This window comes from Sapajus apella, unplaced genomic scaffold, assembly GCF_009761245.1.
Source record: "Sapajus apella isolate SASKATOON/1434 unplaced genomic scaffold, GSC_monkey_1.0 scaffold97, whole genome shotgun sequence".
Classification (NCBI taxonomy): Eukaryota; Metazoa; Chordata; class Mammalia; order Primates; family Cebidae; genus Sapajus; species Sapajus apella.
Window position 1 is genome coordinate 5,979,139 of NW_022437037.1, and position 23,557 is coordinate 6,002,695.

The 23,557-nt window shown below is 55.1% G+C and overlaps 1 protein-coding gene across 1 annotated transcript in view; it reads right to left on the reverse strand.

The window, feature by feature from the left end:
• FAM78A (family with sequence similarity 78 member A) overlaps positions 1-13,909 on the reverse strand; it is an 18,233-nt gene extending 4,324 nt beyond the window's left edge. The window contains exon 1 of the mRNA XM_032257631.1: positions 12,702-13,909. Coding sequence (XP_032113522.1) covers positions 12,702-13,024 — 323 coding nt within the window. The 5' untranslated portion in view covers positions 13,025-13,909. The remainder of the gene's footprint in view (positions 1-12,701) is intronic.
• Between the last annotated feature and the right edge of the window lie 9,648 nt (positions 13,910-23,557).

Below are 23,557 nucleotides of genomic sequence, written 5' to 3' on the forward strand. Positions count from 1 at the left end.
TGGGTGACAGAGCAAGACTCTGTCTCAAAAAAACAAAACAAAACAAAACAAAAACACTCCCAGACGCGGTGGCTCACACCTGTAATCCGAGCACTTTGGGAGGCCAAGGCAGGCGGATCACTTGACTCCAGGAGTTTGAGATGAGCCTGGCCAACACAACAAGACCCTGCCTCTAAAAAAAGGCATTCCTGCTCCTAGAACTAATCACAATAGCTGAAAGGTGGGAGCAGTCCAAGTGTCCAATGACAGATAAATGGATAAACAAAGCATGCTATATACGTACAATGGAATGTTCCTCAGCCTTAAGAAGGAAGGACATTCCAACACAGACTACAACACGGATCAGCCTTGAGTGAAATAAGCCGGCCACAAAAGAGACACATCCTGTGTTATTCTCCTTATGTGAAGTCCCTAGCGTTGTCAAATTCAGAGACAGAAAGAAGAATGGAGGGTGCCAGGGGCTGGGGGAAAGAGGAACGGAAAGCTGATGTTTCCTGCACACGAAGTTTCAGTTTTGCAAGATGAAAAGAGTTCTGAAGATGGGTGCTGGTCAAGGCTGCACACCACCTTGAATGGACCTAATGCCCCTGAGCTATGCGCTTATAAATGATTTAAATGGTCTATTTTGGCCGGGTACAGTGGATCACTTGAGGTCAGGAGTTCGAAACCAGCCTGGCCAACATGGTGAAACCTCATCTCTACTAAAAATACAAAAATTAGCTGGGCGTGGTGGTGTGTGCCTGTAATCCCAGCTACTCGGGAGACTGAGGCAGGAGAATTGCTTGAACCTGGGAGGCGGAGGTGGCAGTGAGCCAAGATCACACCATCGAACTCCAGTCTGGGTGACAGAGCCAGACCCTGTCTTAAAAAACTAATTTAAAAAATAGGCTGGGTGTGGTGGCTCATGCCTATAATCACAGCACTTTGGGAGACTGAGGCAGGCGAATCACGAGGTCAGGAGTTCAAGACCAGCCTCACGAATATGGTGAAACCCTGTCTGTAACTAAAAATACAAAAATTAGCCAGGCGTGGTGGCAGGCACCTGTAGTCCCAGCTACTCAGGAGGCTGAGGCAGGAGAATTGCTTGAACCCGGGAGGCAGAGATTGCAGTGAACCAAGATTGTGCCACTGCACTCCAGCCCGGGCGACAGAGCAAGACTCCATCTCAAAAAATAATAATAATACTAAATAAATAAAATGGTCAATTTTATAATATGCTACATAGGTTTTACCACAATTTTTAAAATGCATTCCCCTACTTATACATCATAAAATGGTAGCAGTTAGCAAAATTGGGGCCGCTATAGGAGGAATGATTAGGAACATGATTTTGCTAATGCTGTTCATTTCATTGAAAAGCTCACTCATTAGAGTAGCAGCTTCCCAGTGGGCATCTCCTGCCCAGCCCCGGAGCACCCACCCAAATCAGGGAACCTGCAGGCAGCTCAGACCTCACTGTCCAGAAGTACCCAGCAACTCCTAAGATCTGGGGCCCCACAGCTGCAGGCAGGATGACAACGGGGTGAGCCTGCTCATTCAGTCCCCCAGCATGGATGGAGACAGGGTTCAGGGTCTTTTTGTCCACGGGCGCCTAGTCTTCTGTTTCAGAAGGAAACGCCCACTCTGTCCAAACACAGTGCTTACGCTTGCAGAAAAGATTTCCAGTTGTTTGGTTTTTTAAGGCAGAAGCAAACTGGCATAAGGAACCCTGCTTTGGCCTTGTCCCCTTTCATTTGCAAAGAGCTGAAGGCCAGGTTGGGGGAGTGGGGCTGAACAGCACAACGGCCCCCCTCTTCTTGACCCCAGCCTTGAGTTTCCTTTCTTTCCCCAGCCCTGACACTCCCAGGCCCTGGCTCAGACACAGACAGGTGAGAAGCCTCCCAGGCTGGCAGACAGCACTGTGTCACGCAGGACATGCATGGCTCAGGGCCAGGCCAAATCAGCGCCAGGCTGCGTGGATCCCTCCACCTGCAGAGTGCGGTCAAGGGCACAGCTCAGGGGCACCTGCAGCAGCCCAGGGTCCACTGTCAGCCCTGGCTACTTGCTCTGTGGTCTAGTCACAGACACACTGGGCCTCCACTGTCTGATCAGCAGCCCTCGGACAATCCACCGCCGTCTGCCTGCCAGGTTTTGTGATGTTAAATGCATTGATACTCACTGCCTGGTGCAGCCAACAGCAGTCGGTGGAAGCTTCTGGAGACCCTTTGAGGGTTATGGTGGCATCAGCAGTTACAGGTGTGCCTCTCCCAGACCAGGTAGCCCTGATTTGACCTGAAGCCTTTTTTTTCAGATGGAGTCTCACTCTGTCACCCAGGCTGGAGTGCAGTGGTGTGATCTCTACCTCCCAGGTTCAAATGATTCTTCTGCCTCACCCTCCTGAGTAGTTAGGACCACAGGCAGGTATCACCGCACCCCGCTAATTTTGCATTTTACTAGAGACAGGGTTTCACCACGTTGGTCAGGCTGGTCTCAAACTCCTGACCTCAGATGATCCGCCCGCCTCAGCCTGCCAAATGCTGGGATTACAGGCATGAGCCACCGCCCCAGATGAATTATTTTTATATGAACTTCCTTCTCTTAAATTTCTACTCAGTTTTTTAATGCTTTTTGCCTGCCTTTTTTTTTGATTACAGATTTTTTTTTTTTCTTCTTGTTTCTTCTTTGTACTTATTGGGGATTTAAACATTCTTTTTTTTTTTTTTTTTGAGATGGAGTCTCACTCTGTCACCAGGCTGGAGTGCAGTGGCGCAATCTTGGCTCACTGCAATCTCCACCTCCCAGGTTTAAGCAATTCTCCTGCCTCAGCCTCCTGAGCAGCTGGGACTACAGGTGTACGCCACCATGCCTGGCTAATTTTTTGTATTTTAGTAGAGATGGGGTTTCACCATGTTGGCCAAGATGGTCTCGATCTCCTGACCTTGTGATCTGCCCACCTCAGCCTCCCAAAGTGCTGGGATTACAGGTGTGAGCCACGGCGCCTGGCCGGGACTTAAAACATTCTAATTATGTTCTGTTAATAGTCGTCCTTGAAATTTCCCAATTATTTTTAATGTAAAAGTCTAAAGTTAAGCAATGTCTTAACCACCTTTCTCCTTTTTTTTTTTTGAGATGGAATCTCGCTCTGTCACCCAGGCTGGAGTGCAGTGACGCAATCTTGGCTCACTGCAACCTCTGCCTCCCGAATTCATCTCCTGCCTCAGCCTCCCAAGTAGCTGGGATTACAGGAACCTGCCATCACGCCTGGCTGATTTTTGTTTGTTTGTTTGTTTTGAGACAGAATTTCACTCGTGTTGCCCAGGATGGAGTGCAATGGCATGATCTTGGCTCACTGCAACCTCCGCCTTCCGCGTTCAAGTGATTCTCCTGCATCAACTTCCCAAGTAGCTGGAATTATAGGCATGCACCACCATGCCTGGGTAATTATTTAGTAGAGACAGGGTTTCACCATGTTAGTCAGGCTGGTCTCCAACTCTCCTGACCTCAGGTGATCCACCCATCTCGGCCTCCCACAGTGCTGGGATTACAGGTGTGAGCCACCATGCCCAGCCTAATTTTTGCATTTTTTTAAGTAGAGACAGGGTTTCATCATGTTGGCCAGGCTGGTCTTGAACCCCTGACACTTCAGGTGATCGCCCGCCTTGGCCTCCCAAAGTGCTGGGATTACAGGTGTGAGCCACTGCGCCCGGCCCTAAAGAACCTGAGATTTTCAATGTGGTGACAGCAGACCCTTAAACCATGCTCAGGGCCCTTCTGAGTGCAGGCCCCGGGCAGCTGCCCAGTCTAGGAGGCCAGCAGGCTGTTCGCCTCCACAGCCGTGGGCAGAGGCAGCTAAGGCCGCCTGTCACATTCCCATCCTCCTAGGTGTGGGACCCCACAGGCTGGAACCCAGGCATCAGAATGCTTCCGGGGCTGAAGTGGCCTCCTCAGCCTCTTGCAGCGTCCCTGTCCTGACTCCCATCGTCACCCACCCAACAAACATCTGCAGGGCACCTGCCTTCAACACGCCATGAAGCCCTGATGGGTGGACAGAGCTACTGTTCTGGTGAGCAATGGGGAGGCCTGTGTCGCCGGGACATTGCATCATCCTGGACTCCCCCTTGAACCTCCAGGCTGTGCCCCTTCTCCTCCTCTGCCTCCAGCCTGGCCTTGCCCCTCCCTGGTCTCCCAGCCTCCTGCAATCTGTTCCCCTCCCAGAAGCAGCCTGAGGGATCTTCTAAAAACACAAATCCGATTGCATGGTTCCAACCCTGTTAAACCGACCATGACTCCCCTATGCTCTTAAAACTGATCCAATTGAAGCCCGGAGCCCTGCGTGCGTGCACACATGCACGTGTACACACACGTCCTCCCTGGGCTCCAGGGCCCCCAGCCATTCTCAGCTGCTGCAGTGGCCATCCTCCCCCCTCTCAGGGCCTTCTGGGAGCAGCGTCATCCTCATCCTCCACCCCCCCTTCCTCCTCCTCGCCTCGTTCATAGCTGCTTATTACTCAGCTCTGCAGCCACCACCCCAAAGAAGCCCGCCCAGACCCTCCACATGGGCCAGGTGCCCCGGTATTCAATGCTACTGGATCTCGTCCCGCTGCCCCGTGGCCCATGCATGAGGATGATTAAATACTGACACGCTCATTTGCTACCAGTCTGTTCCCCAGACACACCACGAGGCCGTGAGGGCAGGGCCAGGCCTGCCTCACCCATCACCATGTATCTGGGGTGTATCACAGCACCTGGCCCAGCTCGGGCACCATCGACGTCTATGGCTGGAATCAGTGACTGTCAGTGGCATGCTGGGTCTCCCCTAAAACCCACAGAGCGCCTCTGTGAAGGGCCCAGGGACCCCAAAATTGCTCTGAGCTTCTGCTAATCCTGCAGGGCTGCAGCTGCAAGAGCCACTCACTGAATGGTCACCTTAGCAGATGGTGACAGCTGGTGCAGTGAGCACAGGGGCTGCACTGGGCACCACACCTCCCTAGAGCTGGGGCTGTCAGGTGCATCTTATAGAGGAGACTTAGGGCAGTTAGAGGCCAGGTCCAAGGTCACACAACTGGGAAGTAACTGAGCCAAGGCCCCCAACCTGACCCAGTTCTCCCCCACCAGGCTCTAATGGAATCTAAGCGATCCTCTCACCTCAGCCTCCCAAGATGCTGAGATGAGCCACCGCGCCTGGCCTGATCTCCTTTTTGCAACCTCAACTATGGGAGTCTAAGGCTGGAGGTGAGGGGCCATCACTTGAATCCAGGAGGTCAAGGCCTGCCGGGGCAACAAAGCAAGAGCTCCTCACCTGTATGAAAAACTTAAAAATTACCCAGGCGTGGTGGCACATCCCTGTACTCCCAGCTACCCGAGAAGTTAAGGTGGGAGGACTGCTTGAGAGCAGGAGTTCAAGGCTGCAGTGGGCGAGGACTGCGCCGCAGCACCCCAGCCTGGACAACAGAGTGAGACTGTCTCTAAAAGAAAAAACAGGCCGGGTGCGGTGGCTCACGCCTTTAATTCCAGCACTTTGGGAGGCCGAGGCAGGCGGATTGCCTGAGGTCAGGAGTTCAAGACAGCCTGGACAATATGGTGAAACCCCTCTCTACCAAAAATACAAAAATTAGCCGGGCACAGTGGCTCGTGCCTATAATCCCAGAGGACTCGCTTAAACCTGGGAGGCAGAGGTTGCCGTGAGCCAAGATCATGCCACTGCACTCCAGCCTGGGCGACAGAGTGAGACTCCATTTCAAAAAAAAAAAAAAAAAAAAGAAGTGTATCAAGTGAAAACTGAAAGCACCTACCTCCCCGTGTGCCCCACACACTCTGGTAAACATCCTTTGAGACCTTGCTCTCTGCATACACACAGGATATGTTCCCAACCTTCAGTGTTTTCTTTTTAATAAAAATGGGTTACTACCCTACAGACTGTTTAATGTCTTTAAACAACAATGTAATAACAATGTATCATTTTCCCATGTGGAAGTATCTATAACTCTACCTTGGCCTCAGCGCCTGTGGCCCTGCCTCAGAGTCTGCACTGCAGACAGACTGCAATTTCACTCCCTGTTGAAGGACCCTTGAGTTGTTCCTGGCTTTTTGCTATTAGGAGCTGTGCTGGAGTTAACATCCTCACATGTGCATTTTTTTTTCCTTTTTTTTCTTTCTTTGAGTCAGTCTCGCTCTGTTGCCCTAGGCTGGAGTGCAGTGGTGCGATCTCGGCTCACTGTGATCTCCACCTCCCAGGTTCAAGTGATTCTTGCACCTCAAGCGATTCAGTCCTCCGAGTATCTGGGATTACAGGCATGCACCACCACGCCCAGCTAATTTTTGTATTTTTAGTAGAGATGGGGTTTCTTCATGTTGGCCAGGCTGGACTCGAGCTCCTGACATCAGGTGATCCGCCCACCTTGGTCTCCCAAAGTGCTGGCATTACAGGTGTGAACCACCACGCCCAGCCCATGTGCATCTTGATGTGTTGCTTCTCCCGTTCACATGATCACTAATTCACTTGTTCAATAGATTATTTTTCTGGACGCCTCTGATAACACGCAGACCCTGAGCTAGGGGCACAAGGTTTCTGCAAAAGGCTCTAAAATTACAGGCTGGAAGTGCTGACTCAGACCTGTAATCCCAGCACTTTGGGAGGCTGAGGCGGGAGGATCACTTGAGGTCAGGAATTCAAGACCCTCGTCATCGTGTTGAAACCCCGTCTCTACTAAAAATACAAAAAAAAAAAAAAAGGCAGGTGTGGTGGCAGGCGCCTGTAATTCCCAACTACTATGGAGGCAGAGCCAGGACGATCACTTGAACTCAGGAGGCAGAGGTTACAGTGAGCCGAGATCGTGCCACTGTACTCCAGCCTGGGCAACAAGAGTGAAAATCCATCTCAAAAAAAAAAAGTACAGCTGGGCACGGTGGCTCATGCCTGTAATCCCAACACTTTGGGAGGCCGAGACAGGCAGATCACTAGGTTAGGTGTTCAAGACCAGCCTAACCAAAACGGTGAAACCCCGTCTCTACTAAAAATAACAAAAATTAGCCAGGCATGGCGGTGGGCACCTGTAATCCCAGCTACTCAGGAGGCTAAGGCAGGAGGCAGGGGTTGCAGTGAGCCCAGACTGCACCACTGCACTCCAGCCTAGGCAAACAGAGTGAGACTCCGAATCAAAAAAAAAGTACAACCACCAACCTGAAAGACACGCACATGTGAATGGTAACAGGCACAGCCAAGCTCACCTCTCAGCATCCTCGCCTGCCTCAACTGTCCTCCCAATCAAACAGGTAAGGATGCCCCCCTCCCCTGAACACTGGGCACAACTGATCTTTTTCATTTCACCCAACCCTGATCAGCAAAACAAAGGACGTCAGTATGTAACTTCCCTGATTACTACAGCTGTGGAGTGCCGCCTTGCACGTCTCTGGGAGCAGCCAATGTTTGTTTCCAGTGGATGTTTCTTTGGAAAGTGGATGAGGGCTGCAGTGATTGCTTGGCCGGGGCTGGTCCTGGGGGAGTTCTTGTTAGGCTGGGCCATCCCCCCTACTTCCTCCCACCCCAAAGCCTTGAAACAAGGACTTCCCTCTCCCACCCACCCAACCCTTGCCTCCGCCAGGGCCCAGCAGATGGGGGAGGCCACCTTCCGGTTACCGAGAGGAAGCCTCTTCCTCAATTGTTCTTTGCGCAACTGAAGCTCAGGGCCCGGCTTCAGGAAGAGGCCACGTGGTCAACAGGGACATTCCTTCATGGCCTGTCCCCAGATCTGCTGGCGCTGAGCAAGACTGCTCAGGCAAGCAGCTTCAGGTCTTAGACGCTGCGACCACATCATAAAATGACGCCCTCCTGAGCTCCTGGGGAGGACGCTGGGAGACAGCAGGTGGAAAGGGGCCCAAGGCAGCCATTCTCAGCGTCATCCCAGCAGGGCTGGGTGGTACCCAGCGGTCCCTCCAACCCTGCCCTGTCCTTTCCCACCAGCTTTTTTGTTTTTTGAGATGGGGTCTCACTGGAGTGCAGTGGTACGATCACAGCTCACTTGCAGCCTCAATGTCCGCAGGCTCAGGTGATCCTCCCACCTCAGCCTCCCAAGTGACTGGGACGACAAGCACATACCACCATGCCTGGCTAATTGTTTTGTGTTTTTTGTAGGGACAGGGTTTCACTGTGTTGTCCAGGCTGGTCACTGGCCTTCTGTAACACAGTGACGGCACATGTTTTGACCAGAAAGACCCTCAGAGGTTTCATGATCCAAGGCACTCATGCTAGAGAAAGCTATCTGAAACCCAGAGAAGGGATAATGTACCAATAGCAACAAGACTGCCTCCTTTCCGCTGACTCTGACAGGCACCGTGTAATGAATAAGACATTATCAGTAATTATGATTGACAGCTGCCATATATTGAGTGCTTGGTATACCTGAGGTGCTGAACTAAGCTCTTATCATCACAACCCTATGGGGGAGGACTCATATTCCCATTTCATAGATGGGAACAGTGGGGCTTGGAAAGGTTAAGAGGCTGGCCCAAGGTTTGGGAGCTGGGGTTCCCACCCTTCTACACATGGGCATGGGGCAGTGTCCCTGTCAACCCAAAGGTTCTATCTGAGCTGCTTCCCTGCCTCCCTGCCCAGTCTTTCCTGTGGCAGAATCCTGAGCCATACACTGCCCCTGGTCTTGGCCTTGGCCGTGGTTGTGGGCCACGTTCCTAGGGGGCTCCAGAGAAGGGCAAACCAGGGACAATGTGGAACTTCTCCCACACAGGCGAGAAATTGTGACTTGTCACTTTGGAGACTCTGTACCAGCTGACAGGTGGCAGTTGAGGAACTGCGGGGGCCGGGCTGTGGAGGCAGGTGTCTCCAACAATTTGGAAGGGGGGGGGGGGGGGGGGTTGGCTTTTAAAGTGATGTGGGTTGGACCCAAAGCCATATAGAAACCTCTCATGCTGGCACAGAGAAACTCACCCTTTGCCAGCTCTGTCTGTAAAAGTCAGCATATTATTGAGGTGTTTTTGTTTTTTTTTTTAATTGTTCCATTTCAAACATTTCAAACGCAGAATGTCATTCTAAAAAGTTATCCTCCTGGCTTAGGGATTAATTTTAAGCAGGGATAACATTCGGGGGTGTTATGGATTTTGGTTAAGCATTTGGAATTAACATTTTGGATACAAGCCCATTTGTGAAGAATGGAAGCCCTAACCTAGCTCCTGCTACCTGGCCGTCCCTTCCCCGGCTGCAAAGCACAGGGCCTGGCTTTCGTTTTAAGGATTTGAATTGTCTGGGTCTGAGTCCAGCTGTTCTCCACTAAGTGTGATTTCACACCCCCTCCCGTTAAGTCTGGCCGTGCCGGGGACATGACTGATTGTCACAGCTTGCAGGGATGTGCTCCTGGCATGGAGTAGGTAGAGGCCAGGGATGCTGCCCGGCCCCCTGCCATGCACAGGACACCCCTCACCTGCACAAAGAATTACAGGACCCTGGGCCAGGCAGAGCAGAGGGACAGCTCTGGGCTGGTTGGGGTTCCTGGTCACCTCAACCACTGTTCCCTTTCCTTCATGCCACGAGGCTTAAAAACTTGGAAAATGGAAGTCATCACAGGAGGCCTGGGGCAAGGGAGACAGGAAGGAGGTTTTAAATCCCACCAAAGACTGGGTGTGTTGGCTCACACCTGGAATCCCAGCCCTTTGGGAGGCTGAAGTGGGCCAATCACCTGAGGTCAGGAGTTTGAGACCAGCCTGGCCAGCGTGGTAAAACCCTGCCTCAACTTAAAAGCCAAAAATTAGCCAGGCATGGTGGTGTACACCTGTAATCCCAGCTACTCCGAAGGCTGGGGCAGGAGAATCACTTGAACCTGGGAGGCAGAGGTTGAAGTGAGCCAAGATTGGCACCACTGCATTCCAGCCTGGGCGACAAGAGTGAGGCTCTGTCTCAAAAAAAAAAAATTTTTTTTAATTATAGATAAATGAATAAATAAATCCCACCTAAATGCTTCTATTTCCATTCACCAAGGAGCTGAAGCAAGGCCACATCCTGGCCTTCTCCATGAGCCCTTTGAGGGTGCAGGTTGAATCCGGGGCTCTGTTCTTTGCCAACTCAGCCCCTTAGGACGATTCTGTTGACTACTAATAAGTATTCGGCAGCCGCCTCGTCTACTTCTGAGCCACAGGACACTCACCCACACTGAGTGAATCCTAACAGATGCCTATGGGAAGTTCTCACCCTCACAGACAGACACCAAATGGAACCCCTGAGGCTGTCTGGCTGAAGCCTGGGGCCAGGATGCGTGAACCCTTCTGCCCATCTGCTCCAAGCCGCCCCTCCCAGGGAGCCTCCGACTCCATCCTGTCCCTGGGGCTGGTCCTATCCCAACTGGGATTACACAGCCAGTGCACCCAGGGAGAATGAACTGGGTGGGACACAGAGGCTCCCTGCAGGGAAAGAGGAATCCCCAGAGCGAGTGGGAGCAAAGAGAAACGTCAGGGGCAGAGGGAGAGCAAGGAAAATGGCCTGGAGCTACTTTAAAATGCAAGCGCTTCGTGCCTTACATGGCTTTAAAAAGTTTTAAACTCAGGAAGTGGGCCCTACGTGACAGAGAAAGACTTGGGCTGGGGAGAAAATTCGATATATGGTGTGGTTGATATCTGTCCTAATTCTGTAGTTTTAGCCACTTCTGTCTGACAGAATAACAGTCACAATGACAACACCGCTAAGGACGATCCCCATCCCATCAGCGCCTGCAGTTAAGTACTCACAGCGAGCTTGGCGCAGGGCTGACTGCTTGGCAAATTTGGTTGGCTCGTCACAATAAGCCATGGGGAAGGGGCTATTCCCAGCCCCAGTTTGCAGATGTGTAAAGTGAGGCTCAGAGCAGTAAGGGGACTTGCCTAAGGTCACACCCTGGAAAGTGGCAGAGTCTGGCCTCCCACCTGGATCTGCCTAGGAAGTCATGAGGACTGGCCCAAGGGGAGCAAGGTAGTCTCAGGTCTGAGTGTGAGGCCTGGCTCCAGCCACATCACCCGCACCTAATCAGAGTCACCAGATGGAGAACAAGTCCTGGGCAAGACATGGGAAGCCCATGCGCAGAGATGGGGAAACTGAGGCTTGGAGTCTGTACCTCGGGCCAAGCCTGTTGCCTTCCCACCGCGAGCAGCACCAATCTCGTTAGAATTTAGTTCCCACTAATGCTCACGTTTTTCCAAGTTCAGAAGAACCCACTGTCTTCCCTACCCCTTCTAGGGAAGAAACTAGGCTTAGCCCAAAACCCCGAGGAAAACTTTTGTTTCTACAACTGTCCTGGATGCCTTCAAAGCCCGAGGAGGTTTCTGGGCTTAAGGGTTCTTAGAAAAGGTCCTCACTGCATAACTAAGAATCATGTTTCCCTGCTTAGAATAGAAAGGCAGCCCCCTGCCTGAACTGGATTACGGTACTAGCTGCTCTTGAGACGCAAAGGGCTTGGCACAGAAATCCGGCTGGTGGAGAAGGCCGGTGACAGCCTTCAGATGTGCCCCCCATCCACCTCTGGGATGGTCACAGTCACACCCTGGGTTTAAGGGTTACTGTGATCCTCGTGTTTCCCTTAGAACTTCAGAATCATTAAGTGGAGAAGCCATGAGGCCTCGTGTCCTGCCATCCCCCACCCCTCTCATTTACAAGTGGCCCACGAGGTTCTCAAATCAAGTAATAAATTCCAATTCCTGAGAAATTCTCCTCTCTTTTCCTCACTTGCAAGACCGGGAAGTGACGCTGCAGAGTGGACACCGAGAGGCGCTCTGGGAGTGTCCACAGCCAGTCATGGGCCCTGTGGCTTGGCTGCCCCCCGAGGCCTCCCTGGCTCTCTCCAAAGGGTCTTCATGCTCAGAAACAGCTATTTTCACCGCCTCTGTCTTAGGGTGACGCTTCAGGTTAATTCACTTTCCCAACTCTGTCTAAATGGAGCCCTTTCCACCCCGGGGACGGCTTTCTCTGGGGTCAGGAGGCAGGCCAGGAAAGGAGACCGAGGGTCCCAGTGTCTCCACCGGAACCTCCAACACCCTAGGCACACTCTGGAGATGGAGCTGGGGCTACAGAGAAGAGGCTTCTCTTTGCTGTTCCTGTTAGGGCCTCGCCGGAGGGACACTGGAGTCGTCTGCATAAAGGGGCCTTCTGCCTTGGAGACAGAAAGTGCTACCCTGTGAAACAAATCCAGCTTTTAAAACTAACTGTGCTCTCAAACAGCGCCGTTTGGAACAGCGAAGCACTCCTCCAGGTTCTGGAATACACTTGAAGCCGCCAGAAAGATCACTGAGGCCCAATCGCAAAGCCCAGAACACACAGGTCTGGGAGTTGCAGTGGGCCTGAGGGTTTGCCCTGAGCTCCCACAGAGCCAGGGCCTGGAGAGCAGCCCTGTAGCCTCTCTGGTGACCCCTGATGGCACCACCACTCCCCAGGCAGACGGCACACTTGCTTTGCCAGGGAACACTGGGAGTGATGTTCCTCTGCTTTCTCGGCATCCTGCAGGGAAGGACACAGGAACCCCAGGGAAGCAGTGGCAGGGTAGGGTGCAGGGCCATGACCCCAATCTGGATCCACAGGTAAACCCTTCAAGGAACCACCCGGCCAAGGAGGCCACCTCCATGCCTGCCTAAAGCTTCCCCCTGCCTCCATGGTATCTCCACCTTCCCCCCACCTATGGGCCACCACCAGGCCTCCAAGCTCGGCCACCCCTAGCAGTCCCCCAACCCCAGAGCTGACTGCCAGCCGTACTCACATGCCCTGCTCGCCATACTGATTGTAGAACTCCATGTGGCTGCACGCCTGGATCCAGCCAACGATCCAGGTCTCCTTCTTGGGGATGGGCGGCATGATCACCTGGGCCGAGGCCCGGAAGTGGGGTGTCCGGTAGCGGAGCACCACGCTGGAGGACTCATCGATGCTGGTGGGGACCGGGTCGATGGAGGCTTTCACATCAATCACCGTGATCCCTTCCCGGAAGACCCTGGCTTTGCCTCCGATGCTCTGAATACAGCCCATGGCACACAGGAGTGCTCTGATCTCCAGGGAAGGCCAGCAGTCACAGAGAGAACCAGGCATTGAAAGGACGTAGGCTGCAGGACCCAGCGCAGACGGCGCTGCTCTCCAATCTCAACTCTCAAGACCGTTATCCATAGGATAGAAAACTCACTGAGCAGAGGGGGATTGCATATATCACTACCGCGGCCTGTTTATAAATAAGGATTCTGCTGCATTTCAAGAGCCCTGGGCTCGCTCTTCTCCTCGCAGTGGACAAAAATCACCGATATTCTTTGGGTTAAAAAAAGAAAAGTTTGGAGTTTAATGAATAGTCATGTCGCTCTGACATCCAGCCCTTCTGTGCCTCACACGCGGGGACGGCAGCTCGCAGACTCTCCCTGAAGTCTTCGGAGGAAGCAGGCGAGCGCCAGCAGATCATAAATAAGGAAGGCTCCGTCCCCGCGCGGTCGCGCCACCCTCGCTGCAGAAGCGCGACTTCCTGCCCTCCGGCCTTCCGCACGCGCTCCCTCCGGGCCCAGCACCCGCACCCGCCCGGCGCGGCGGAGTCAATTGCAGAGCAGTTTCTGTCCACCCGGCCGAGGTCCCGGCGCGCTCGGAGCGAGCGCCGACCCGCGGTTTCCAGGAGGGCTTCCAGGAGGCGAGCTCCGGGCTCGGGCCGCTCGCCCGAGGGGAGTGCGACGCAGGTCCCCGTCTGCGCCCACTCGCGGGTGCGGGCGGGACGCCCCCACGCGGGCGCGCCGGTGTCGCCTCGCCGCTGTCGCCTCCGGCCGCAGCCGCCTGCTTCGCCGCAGCCGCCGAGGACCTGGTGGGAGGTGGAAGGGACAGCGCGTCAAGGCCCGCCTCAAAGTTGTACCGAACTTTGCTGCGGGGGGCGCGCGGGGGTGGCGACGCGTGTGCGCCGGGCGCGGGCTGCGGAGCTGACGGCGCAGCTCTGGGCGGTCTCCCCGGAGGCGGCGGCCCTCCCCCAACCCCGCCCGCCCCGTCAGTGGCAGCCGCACGACCGCACGCGCCAGCGAATAATCGCCACCCGTGACATCTCCGCTGACACCCTCCCGGCAGGGGGCGGGGTGGGGGGCGAGCAACTGCCACTGCAGAGGGCGGCGAGCACTTGCCCTACGCTGCCCCCGCCGCCACGCCGCCAGCGGCAGGCGCCCCTTACCACCTGGGTCCCTCTGGCCCCTGGGCGCAGGGCCACCCACCAGGGCCGTCCGATCCGGCGGGCGCTCCGTTCCCGGCCAGGGTCTCTAGGTCCTCAGAGGGCGTAGTGCCCCTGCCCCGCCGCGTTGGGCGCCTCCGCGGACCCTCTCCAGCCGCGAGCAGCCCCGGGTCCCCGCGCTTCGGGCGCGCTAGCCGCTGCCGGGGAACTTTGGCGCGCACGCCCCCACCCGGACGGCGCCGCCGACTCACCTGCCCCGGGGCCGCTCTGCTGGCCCCGGCCGCCGCCCTCCGGACGCCCCTGACCCCGGCGCAGGCAGGCTCTCGGGGCGCCCTCGCCAGCCCACCCCCTTCCCCTGGCACTGTCCCTCGGCTCTACTGGGGTCTGGGGCCGGCGTGGGCGCCCCCGGCCCCCACCCTCAGCCGGCCGGGGCTTCGGGGAGCGGCCGGGGGCGGAGGGCTGAGGCTCGGGGCTCTCTCGCCCCCACCCCGCGCGCCTCCTTTATTTTATGATCATGGTGAGCGCGCTGTCGCCGCTCAGCCCCGCCGCCGCGCCGCAGCCGCCTGGCGCGCCCAGCTCTGCCTCGCTCTGCTGCAGCATCGGAAAGGCAACCGGGTCAAACTTTGCAGAAACTCGGCCCCTGCGCGGGCCCGGCCCCCGCGTCCGCTCGCCGTCGCCGGCCGAGCGCAGCCGGCGCACGCAGGGACCGCCGCCCGCTCGCCAGCCCCGCGGGGATGCAGGTCCGCAGGCGGCGGCGGTGGCGGCGGGCGGGCGCCGCCTCCTCCTCCCCGCCCGCCCGGCTCTCCACCCTCGCTCCCCGCACACAGCCCGCCCTCCCCCTGGTAATCCCTCGCTCCCCCTCGCTCCCCCTCCCTCCCTCTCTCTCCAGCTGCCGGGGGAGCTGAGCCTCTCTTTGCAAAAACGACATTTCCTTTTTGGCCAGCTCCGGGAATTCTGGGTAGTGTAGTTCGCTGCTGTCTCGGGGGCTAGGTGGGCTGCTCCCTGTGCCCTTTGAACTCTCCGGACTAGCGGCTTTCTGGGACTCCGAGCACACGCAGAAGGGCTGCCCTGCCCTGGGTTTCCTGGCTGCAGGGAGACAGTGGCTTGGTGGAGACAGCGCGAAGGCTTTGTAGGCTGCAGGGCTGGGAAGGTGGCGGGGGAGGGGAGAGAAGTTTGGGGAGAAGTGAGTCCCCTCCTGCAGGTCTGCTGGCTGCCTGTTGGACACCAGCTGTGTGATGAGCGCTGTACCCGAGCGTCGTTTCAGCCACCATCGGCCTCCCTGTGGAGGGACATTGTGATGATGTGCACTCCACAGATCCAGAGCTGAGCAGCTGGGGGATTTGCCCAAGGTCCCCAACCCCCCTGCAGGTGTTCCGGCTGAGACTGGGAATCCAGTGGTCCCAGTGCAGGGGCTCATAAGGTGCGTGAGGCTGGACAGCCATGGGAAAGCTATGAACCCCACCCCTACCTTGCAACTACACCTAGGGGAAGCCCAAGCAATTTGTGATATAAGGACATCTAGCAGCCACATTAAAGCCACACTCCACACACTCTTCGTCCCCACCCCATCCCCATGACTCTGACTTCCACAGGTGCCCACAACTGGTTCAGGGCAGTGAATCCCAGAGCACACTGGGGTGCTTCCAGCAAATCCCAGAGCATGCCGAATTTGTGAGGGTGGGCTGGAGGGGCTGAGGGGCTGGCCACTCTGGGGTCTCTCCTTTGATGAGTGAACAGCTAGGCCATCTCACAGCAGCACCGGCTCAGCCATGGAGCAGGAAGTGGCTGGCTAGGGTAGCCTCCGCTTCTCACCCAGCTACACCCTCACCCCAGCACTGCTAGCAGACCATGTCCCCAGCTAGTGAGGAGGTGGTCCCTTTCCAGGGCAGCTAGTAGGTGGCTTATCCCTAGTCCCACTGACTCTAGCTAAGGCAGGGGAGCCATGCCAGTGCCACAGAGGCAGCCCCTTTGGCCTGTTGGACACAGTAGAACCCCAGACAGCACATGGATTCCATAAGGGCCCCACATAAATGTTCATCTCCAGGAAGACATCTTTCCTGGCCTCTTCACCATGTGGAGCAATGTCTCCCCTCCATGAACCAACAGCCCCACGAAACAGTCCCCTCTGGCACGCACAGGGACTTCCACACCTCTTGTGAGGTCAGATAATGATTGCGCTACTCAGTTTATGTGTAGGGAAGATATTCACTTTTGAGGCGTCTGTCTCATTTGCCAACTCTTGTCACCCCAACAGCCTGGCCAGGGTGCTCTGTGAGGGTAGAAACACTGTCCTGGAAATGAGGTGACAAGTTCAAGTGCTCCATGAACAGGGGGAGAGCTGCACATCCCCCATGTGGAAAGGGCAGGGGCCAGAGCACTGAACTGCCTCCTGAGCAGTCAAGCTGCTGCAGGTGGGCTTCTCTCAAGTACACCCCAGCCTCAGCCCTGGGCTCCGCCTGGGTTTGTGAAGCACCCACTATGTGTCAGGTACTACATTGAGCAGGCACTGTCTCTTCTATCCTTGACCTTGGCCCTGGGCGGTGGGAGACAGAGAAACCCAGAGATCAGGAGATCGTGACTTCTCAGAGGCGGGATGCCAGCCTAGATCTGACCAGCTCCAAATCCCACATTCAACTCCTTCACCAAGCACACCCCACTTGCTAGCCGGGGCCAGCCCCTTGTAGCTATGATGGGAGCACTAGGAAGTCCTATGGGCAGAGGTGTGTGGGTGTCCACACGGTGAGGACTTGCAAAGTAGAAGACCCCTCTCCCTTAATCTGCTCCCCCTTGACATCACCCCTGCAGAGGACCCCATCTCAGTCTGCTGGAGAAGGGATCAGGCAGCATCAGTGCATGGCCCAGTGTGCCGGCTTTGAGCTGGGGGGGGCAGCTCCCCCAGGGCAGCTCTGCCAGGCCAAGGGTGTGAATGGCATCAGCTCCTGCATGCACTCCCTGCCCTGGCTCCTGAAGCACCCACCAGGGTTCTGGCCGCTTCCCCAGCTCTCGGCCCCTTCGGCCCTACCGCTTCCCCACACAGCCCTTCCTCCCGCTCAGCATTTTCCGGAGCTCTGTGGGTGTTGGGCACAGACCCACGGCAGCCTCAGCATATGTGGAAGGCTCATGACGCGTCCACACTCGTGTGAAGTGCCGGCGTCTGCAGAGCAGAGGAAGGGGACATGCGTTTGAGTCATTGTCCAATAGCACGGGCACTCCCATTGCTCCCAGGCCCCTTTCTCCTCCCCCAGGCCTCGATCCCCGAGAGGAGGGGTAGGGAGACACAGTCCCAGCCCCCACCCGGGATGGTGAACAGTGGGATGGCAACTTGGGAGCTCAGTGTTGTCCGTGGGAGGACAAGGTCCCACGGTGTTCCTCAATTCCTGGCACATTGGCACAGAGAAGTCATGAAAACCCAAAGCCACACAAGTCAGAAGTAGAAACAACACGAACCCCACCCAACTGCATTTTAATGCAGGCCCAAACCAGCCCAGGGCCCTGGGAGGTCTGCAGAAAGAGCCCGCTGAAGTGTCTCCTTGCAGGCATCACCGTGAACTGGGGCTTTGCACAGCATCTTCATGGCTTTCCACAATGATTCCAGGAGACAGACCCTGTCAACATCCCATTCTACAGATGAGGACATTGACGCCTGGTGAAGAGGGAGGAGGAGATGGAACCAGGCGGCCTGGCTCTGAGACCCAGAGGCTGGGTGACCTGGAGGCAGTGGGTGCGTTCATCAGCGTTCCCTGCAGTATAGGGACCTCGTTTTCAGTGGCCACCGGTGACAGTCTGGAGGCTCTTTCTCTCTCATGGACCACTCTGCATTCAGAGTTGCAGCGAGTCCTCCAAGGGCTCACCACCTCCAAGGGTAGGGTCATCACGAGGCCAGAAAGGCATCCCACCGGAGGGGAAAGTTCTTGTTCTGCAGCTGGAAATGTTCAATGCTGGAATTCTGTTGCCCTAGGAGACAGTGTTCTCTCCCCGACTGTTGGGGACCAGACCAAAAGTCAGTGACGAAGCTTGGAATGTCCACAGGGAGGTGGGTGGGGCCAGAGAGCCAGGCAGGTGGCTGGAGATGCGGGACATTGAGAGACTAGATGGAAGATGGAGGCCCAGGGCACGTCTGGCATCCCTGACCTGCCTCGCTGGGGCAGGGGACAAAGTGGACCTTGGCCAGGGGAGTAGGCACCAGATCTCAGAGAGCGGTGGTCCAGCAGCCACCCCTACAGGTGGGGAACAGAGGTCCAGTGAAGCCCTCTGGGGAGGCCTCCTTCATTAGCACCCAGATCTTCTGGCCCCCCACTCAGTGAGGGTGTCACTCTCTACTGAGGGCCATGGTGCCACATGGGGATGGCAGGGCATGGGGCAGGGGCTTGAAAACGCTGTCTGTGGTGGCTGCATATCTGGAGACTGGGGCCTTTCCAGCTGAAGCTCAGAACCACATGGCTTCTAGGGCAAGTTAGCCTTGGGGCTTCTCTGCTCAAGTTCATTCCTTCCCCAGTGGACCGCTGGGCCAGGCACTGGGAAGACACAGTGGAGAGGTCATAACCAAGCCCAGACAACAGCACTCACATCCCTGTGCCAGAGAGGCCGGGATAACGCCAGGAGCCATGAATGTGGTATTACTTATCATAAATAATAAACAGGTACACACTGATACTCAAAAGGGTTGTGAGTGAGCATCGATGGCTACAAATCAGGAGGTATGTAAGTTGCTTCAATCTGTGTGTGTCGGTGCTGAGCTGGGGGAAGGGTGGGTGCACCAGGGCTTAGGGGTGTGAGGGGCGTACTGCAGTGGATTACGGTGTGTGTGGGGATGTGCGTGTATGTGTGATGGTGAGTGTGCATCTGTGTGTGAGGCTATATTTGACAGTTGTGTGTGACTGCGTGGGTGTGTATGCGTGTGTCCATGTCAGTGTATGTGCCTGCATGCCATGTGGGTAGATGTGTGTGTCCGTGTGTGTATGGGGTGTGTAATGGTGTGAATGAGCATATGTGGTGTGGGTGTCGATGAGCAAGTGTGTGCAAGTTGTGTATCACTGGGTGTGTATTGTGTGAGGGGATGAAAGCAGGGGGGTGTAAGGATGTGTTTAAGTGTGTGTTCTGGTTGTGTGGGTGTGTTCATGTGTGTCTGTGGGTGAGGCCGTGTGTCTGTGTGGGTGTGCAGATGTGTGTGTGTGAACTGGTGTGTGGGTGAGCACGTCTGTATGTGTGCATGGGTGTGAGTGTGCAAGTGTGTCTGAACATGAGGGTGTGTCGGGTGTGAGTGTGGGGCTGAGTCCGAGGCTCTGAGGCTGAATCGGGGTCTGGAAGGGGCGGGTACGGGCTGTCGTTCCTCGCTGCCCACCGAGGGTCCCAGGTAGGGCTGCCGGCCTCGTACACCACCCCCTCCCCGCAACCCCTCACCACCCTCCACTCTGCCTCTGGCCCGGCTTCCCTATCCTCCTGGAGGTTTCTGGGAGCCTAGGGCTACCGACCTGAGCTCCTATCGTCTTCCCTCCCGGGGCGCGCATCTGAAGGCCCAGTGTCCAGCCCAGGCCCGGGGATCCGGCACCCCAAGGCCCGCACCGCGGAGATGGAGCGCGCTCCGCACCGCCCCGCCCACCCCGACGCGGCCCGTCTGCACCCCGTCACCACCAGTCCCACCCAGCAGCCTCGGTCGGAGGGGTCAGAAGCCCATGTGCAGGAGATGCGAGTAGGGGGACGCGGGCTGCTCCGCCGGGCCGGGGTGCACCGCTCCCCAACATGCCCCGCGGTCCCCGCCCCCCGCCGCCCGGGAAGGACGGAGGGGGCGGCCTGGGATCGGGTGCGGCACTGGGAGTTCTCCAAGGTGCTAAAATAAACCCAGCGAAGGATCAGGTTTCCCGACCAAAATAACCCAGGAGCGGCCTTAGAAATGCGAACTGAGAAAGCGATCCGGGCGGGAGGCGGGGGTGAGAAACGCTTTCCGCGGGGCTCCCTCGCGCTCCTCGCAGGAGACCCCGCGGCGGACCCTCCCTCCTGTCCCCTGCAGCTGCCAGCCCGCCGGCCACACCCAGAGTGAACTTCTCACCCACTCCCTCCCCTTCCTTTCTGCTGTCAGTCCCCCAGTAGTATCCGACTGACCATCGTCTTTGATGACCAGGTGTGTAGCAGGTTCGAGCCCAGCTCGGTCATTCTACCATGAGCCAGGCACTGCCTGAGCACCTGGGTCCCACCAGTGAACAAATAGTCCCTGTCCCAGGGACTAGCCTTTTGCTAGCAGGACACAGGCCCCAAACACTCTCACAGAATAAAGAGGTAAGACTATCCTGTGTCAGAAAGGGATATGGGCTTTGAAAAAAAAAAAGAAAAAGGTCGCCTCGGTGGCTCACACCCGTAATCCCAGCACTTTGGGAGGCCGACGTCGGCTTGCCTACGCTCAGGAGTTCAAGACCTGGGCAACCTGGCAAGACCCCCCTCTCTACTAAAAATACAAAAAACTAGCTGGGTGTGGTGGTGTGCACCTGTAGTCCCAGCTACTTGGGAGAATCCCTTGAACCAGGAGGTGGAGGTTGCAGTGAGCTGAGATAACACCACTGCGCTCCAGCCTGGGCGGCAGAGCAACACCCTGTTTCAAACAAAAACAGAAACCAAAAAATGGCAGAGAGCAGAAGAGGGAAGACGGCGAGGGACGGGGGGTGAGGTTTGACTCTTGGGGCTGCCTGCTGGCTCACGCAGTGGCCTGGCTAGATCTCAACTCAGCTTCAGTTTTCTCCTTTGTGTGAAGGACGTGGAACGCCTGTCTGTGAAGCTTCTGTGCTTGTTACACTGAGTGACATAGGGCGTGCACTTTGCTCCAAGCTTGGCACAAGCATAGCAAGGGTTAGGTATAAGCCAGTGATAAATATACATGTTCATATCTGTGGTAACTCTATCTTAAACGCTTAAAGACAGAAAACAAGTGTCTGCAATGTCCAAACTGCTCTAGGCACCAAAAGTTGCCAGAAAACTCCTGCTGGGTAGTAAGAGAGAGGTAGTCGTGTCGGATGGTTAAGGATTTCGGCTGAGCTTTGGATCTGAATCCTTGTACCAGCCGTGGGCCCTGGCAAACTGCTTCACTCCCAGCCCACCTCTCAGCAATCGATCTTTGGAACAAGGCTCTGGGTGAAGCAATGCTCGGGAGAGGCCTAGTGAGCTGTGAGGACCAGGCCACCAAGGTCATCTTTGCTTTTCTCATTGGTCCTTCCATGGGGCTTGGCACATTTCAGCATCAAGAGGTGTTGGTAAAGGCTGGGCATGGTGGCCAACGCCTGTAATCCCAGCACTTTGGGAGGCCAAGTTGGGTGGATTGCTTGATCTCACAAAGGCAAGGCCAGCCTGTGCAACATGGTGAAACTTCATTTCTATGAAAAATAGAAAAATTAGCCGGCGTGGTGGCACATGTCTATAGTCCCAGCTACTTGGGAGGCTGAGCTGGGAGGATCCCTTAAGCCTGGGAGGTGGAGGTTACAGTGAGCCAAGATTATGCCACTGCACTCCACCCGGGCAACAGAGCGAGACTCTGTCTCAAAAAGAAACAACGAAGAAAGAAAGAAAGAAAGAAAGAGAAAGAAAAAGAAAGAAACAAAGAAAAAATGTTGGTGAGTGAATGAATGAAATTGAATGAGTAAGTGAATGAGTGACAGATGAGGCCAAGCAGGCAGGGAACAGAGAAGCCATGGGACACGTGGCCAGTAGAACAGCTTGCAGGCTGAGTCAGAGGGACTAGCCTGCCTCAGTCCCAGCTTTGGCCCTAGCCAGCTGTGTGACCTCACAGGTGACATCACCAATCTGGGCCTATGCTTGCAGCTCTAATATGGGAAGACGGTGGTTGCACTTGCCTTGTCAACCAGGAGTGTCTGTGGCCCCATCCCATGTCCAGGCGCTGCAGCAGGTGGTTTGCGTGAGTCCACCAGATCCCATGGGGATCCCTCCCAGCATGGTCCCAGCCACCCCACCTTGACTACTTGTTTCTTTTTTTCTTTTTTGGGGGGGCGCAGGGCTTGAGACAGAGTTTCGCTCTTGTCACCCAGGCTGGAGTGCAATAGCACGATCTCGGCTCACTGCAACCTCCGTCTCCCGGGTTCAAGCGATTCTCCTGCCTCAGCCTCCCAAGTAGCTGGGATTACAGGCATGTGCCACCACACCTGGCTAATTTTTGTATTTTTAGTAGAGACAGGGTTTCACCACATTGGCCAGGCTGGTCTCAAACTCCTGACCTCAGGTGATCTGCCTACCACGGCCTCCCAAAGCGCCAGGTTTACAGGCAGAGCCACTGCACCTGGCCTTGACCACTTGTTTCTATCTTGCTTTAGTGCACAGGGATATATGCAGGAGGATGGCCATCCTAGAGTGGTTTTTGAATCGTTACACAGTAGAAACAACAAAATATCCACTAATAGGGGGCTGGTTAGATAAATTCTGGCCCATCCATGTGACAAAATGTCAGGCAGCTTTTTAAAAAATAATAGGGCATCATGGAGACATGGCCAGATTTATATTGTAAAGTGGAAATGGGAGGTTATTTTTCAGAAGAATGTATAATGTCATCATATGCTTTTAAATGCATATTTTGGGGCAAGGCACAGTGGCTTACATCTGCATTCCCAGCACGACGCAGGCAGGCCACTTAAAGTCAGGAGTTCGAGACCAGCCTGGCCAACGTGGACTGAAACCCCATCTCTAGCAAAAAATACAAAAATTAGCTGGGCGTGGTGATGCGCGCCTGTATTCCCAGCTATATGGGAGGCTGAGGCATGAGAATTACTTGAACCCAGGAGGCAGAGATGGCACTGAGCCAAGATCATGTCACTACACTCCAGCCTGGGTGAGAGAGTGAGACCCTATCTCAAAAAATAATAATGATAATAAAATGCATATTTTTGTGTATATTGCATATGATAGAGATATAATTTATTTAGCATATATTATTTTCTAATTATTAAAGTAATGCCTGGTTGATGCAAAATATTTAGTAATTGGAAATGAGGCAAGTGAGAACCCCTTTATATCCTGATCACCCTCATGTTAACACTGAGTGGTAGAATGAAACCTGTATCGATCGTGTGTGTTGAATTTATTGCAGTATGTAACACTTTGATAGTAAGAAAAAATAAGGCTACTGGTAAAAAATTATACTGTTTAATAAATTGGCTAATTATTTCGTGAATATGTGTCCTGTATCCCCAACTAGACTGCGAGATCAATAAGAGGACAGGATCCATAACAACATCTAGTGAATGGATGGATGGATGGATGGATGGATGAATTCTCAGTCTCATGGGAAGTGAGACTGTGTGGGCCATGGTGGGTTCTTATAAAGGTTTCTGGAAGCCAGGCACAGCAGCTCATCCTTGTAATCCTAACACTTTGGGAGGAGGAGGCAGGAGGAACACTTGAGCCCAGGGGTTCAAGAGCAGCCGGGCAATATAGTAAGACCTCAT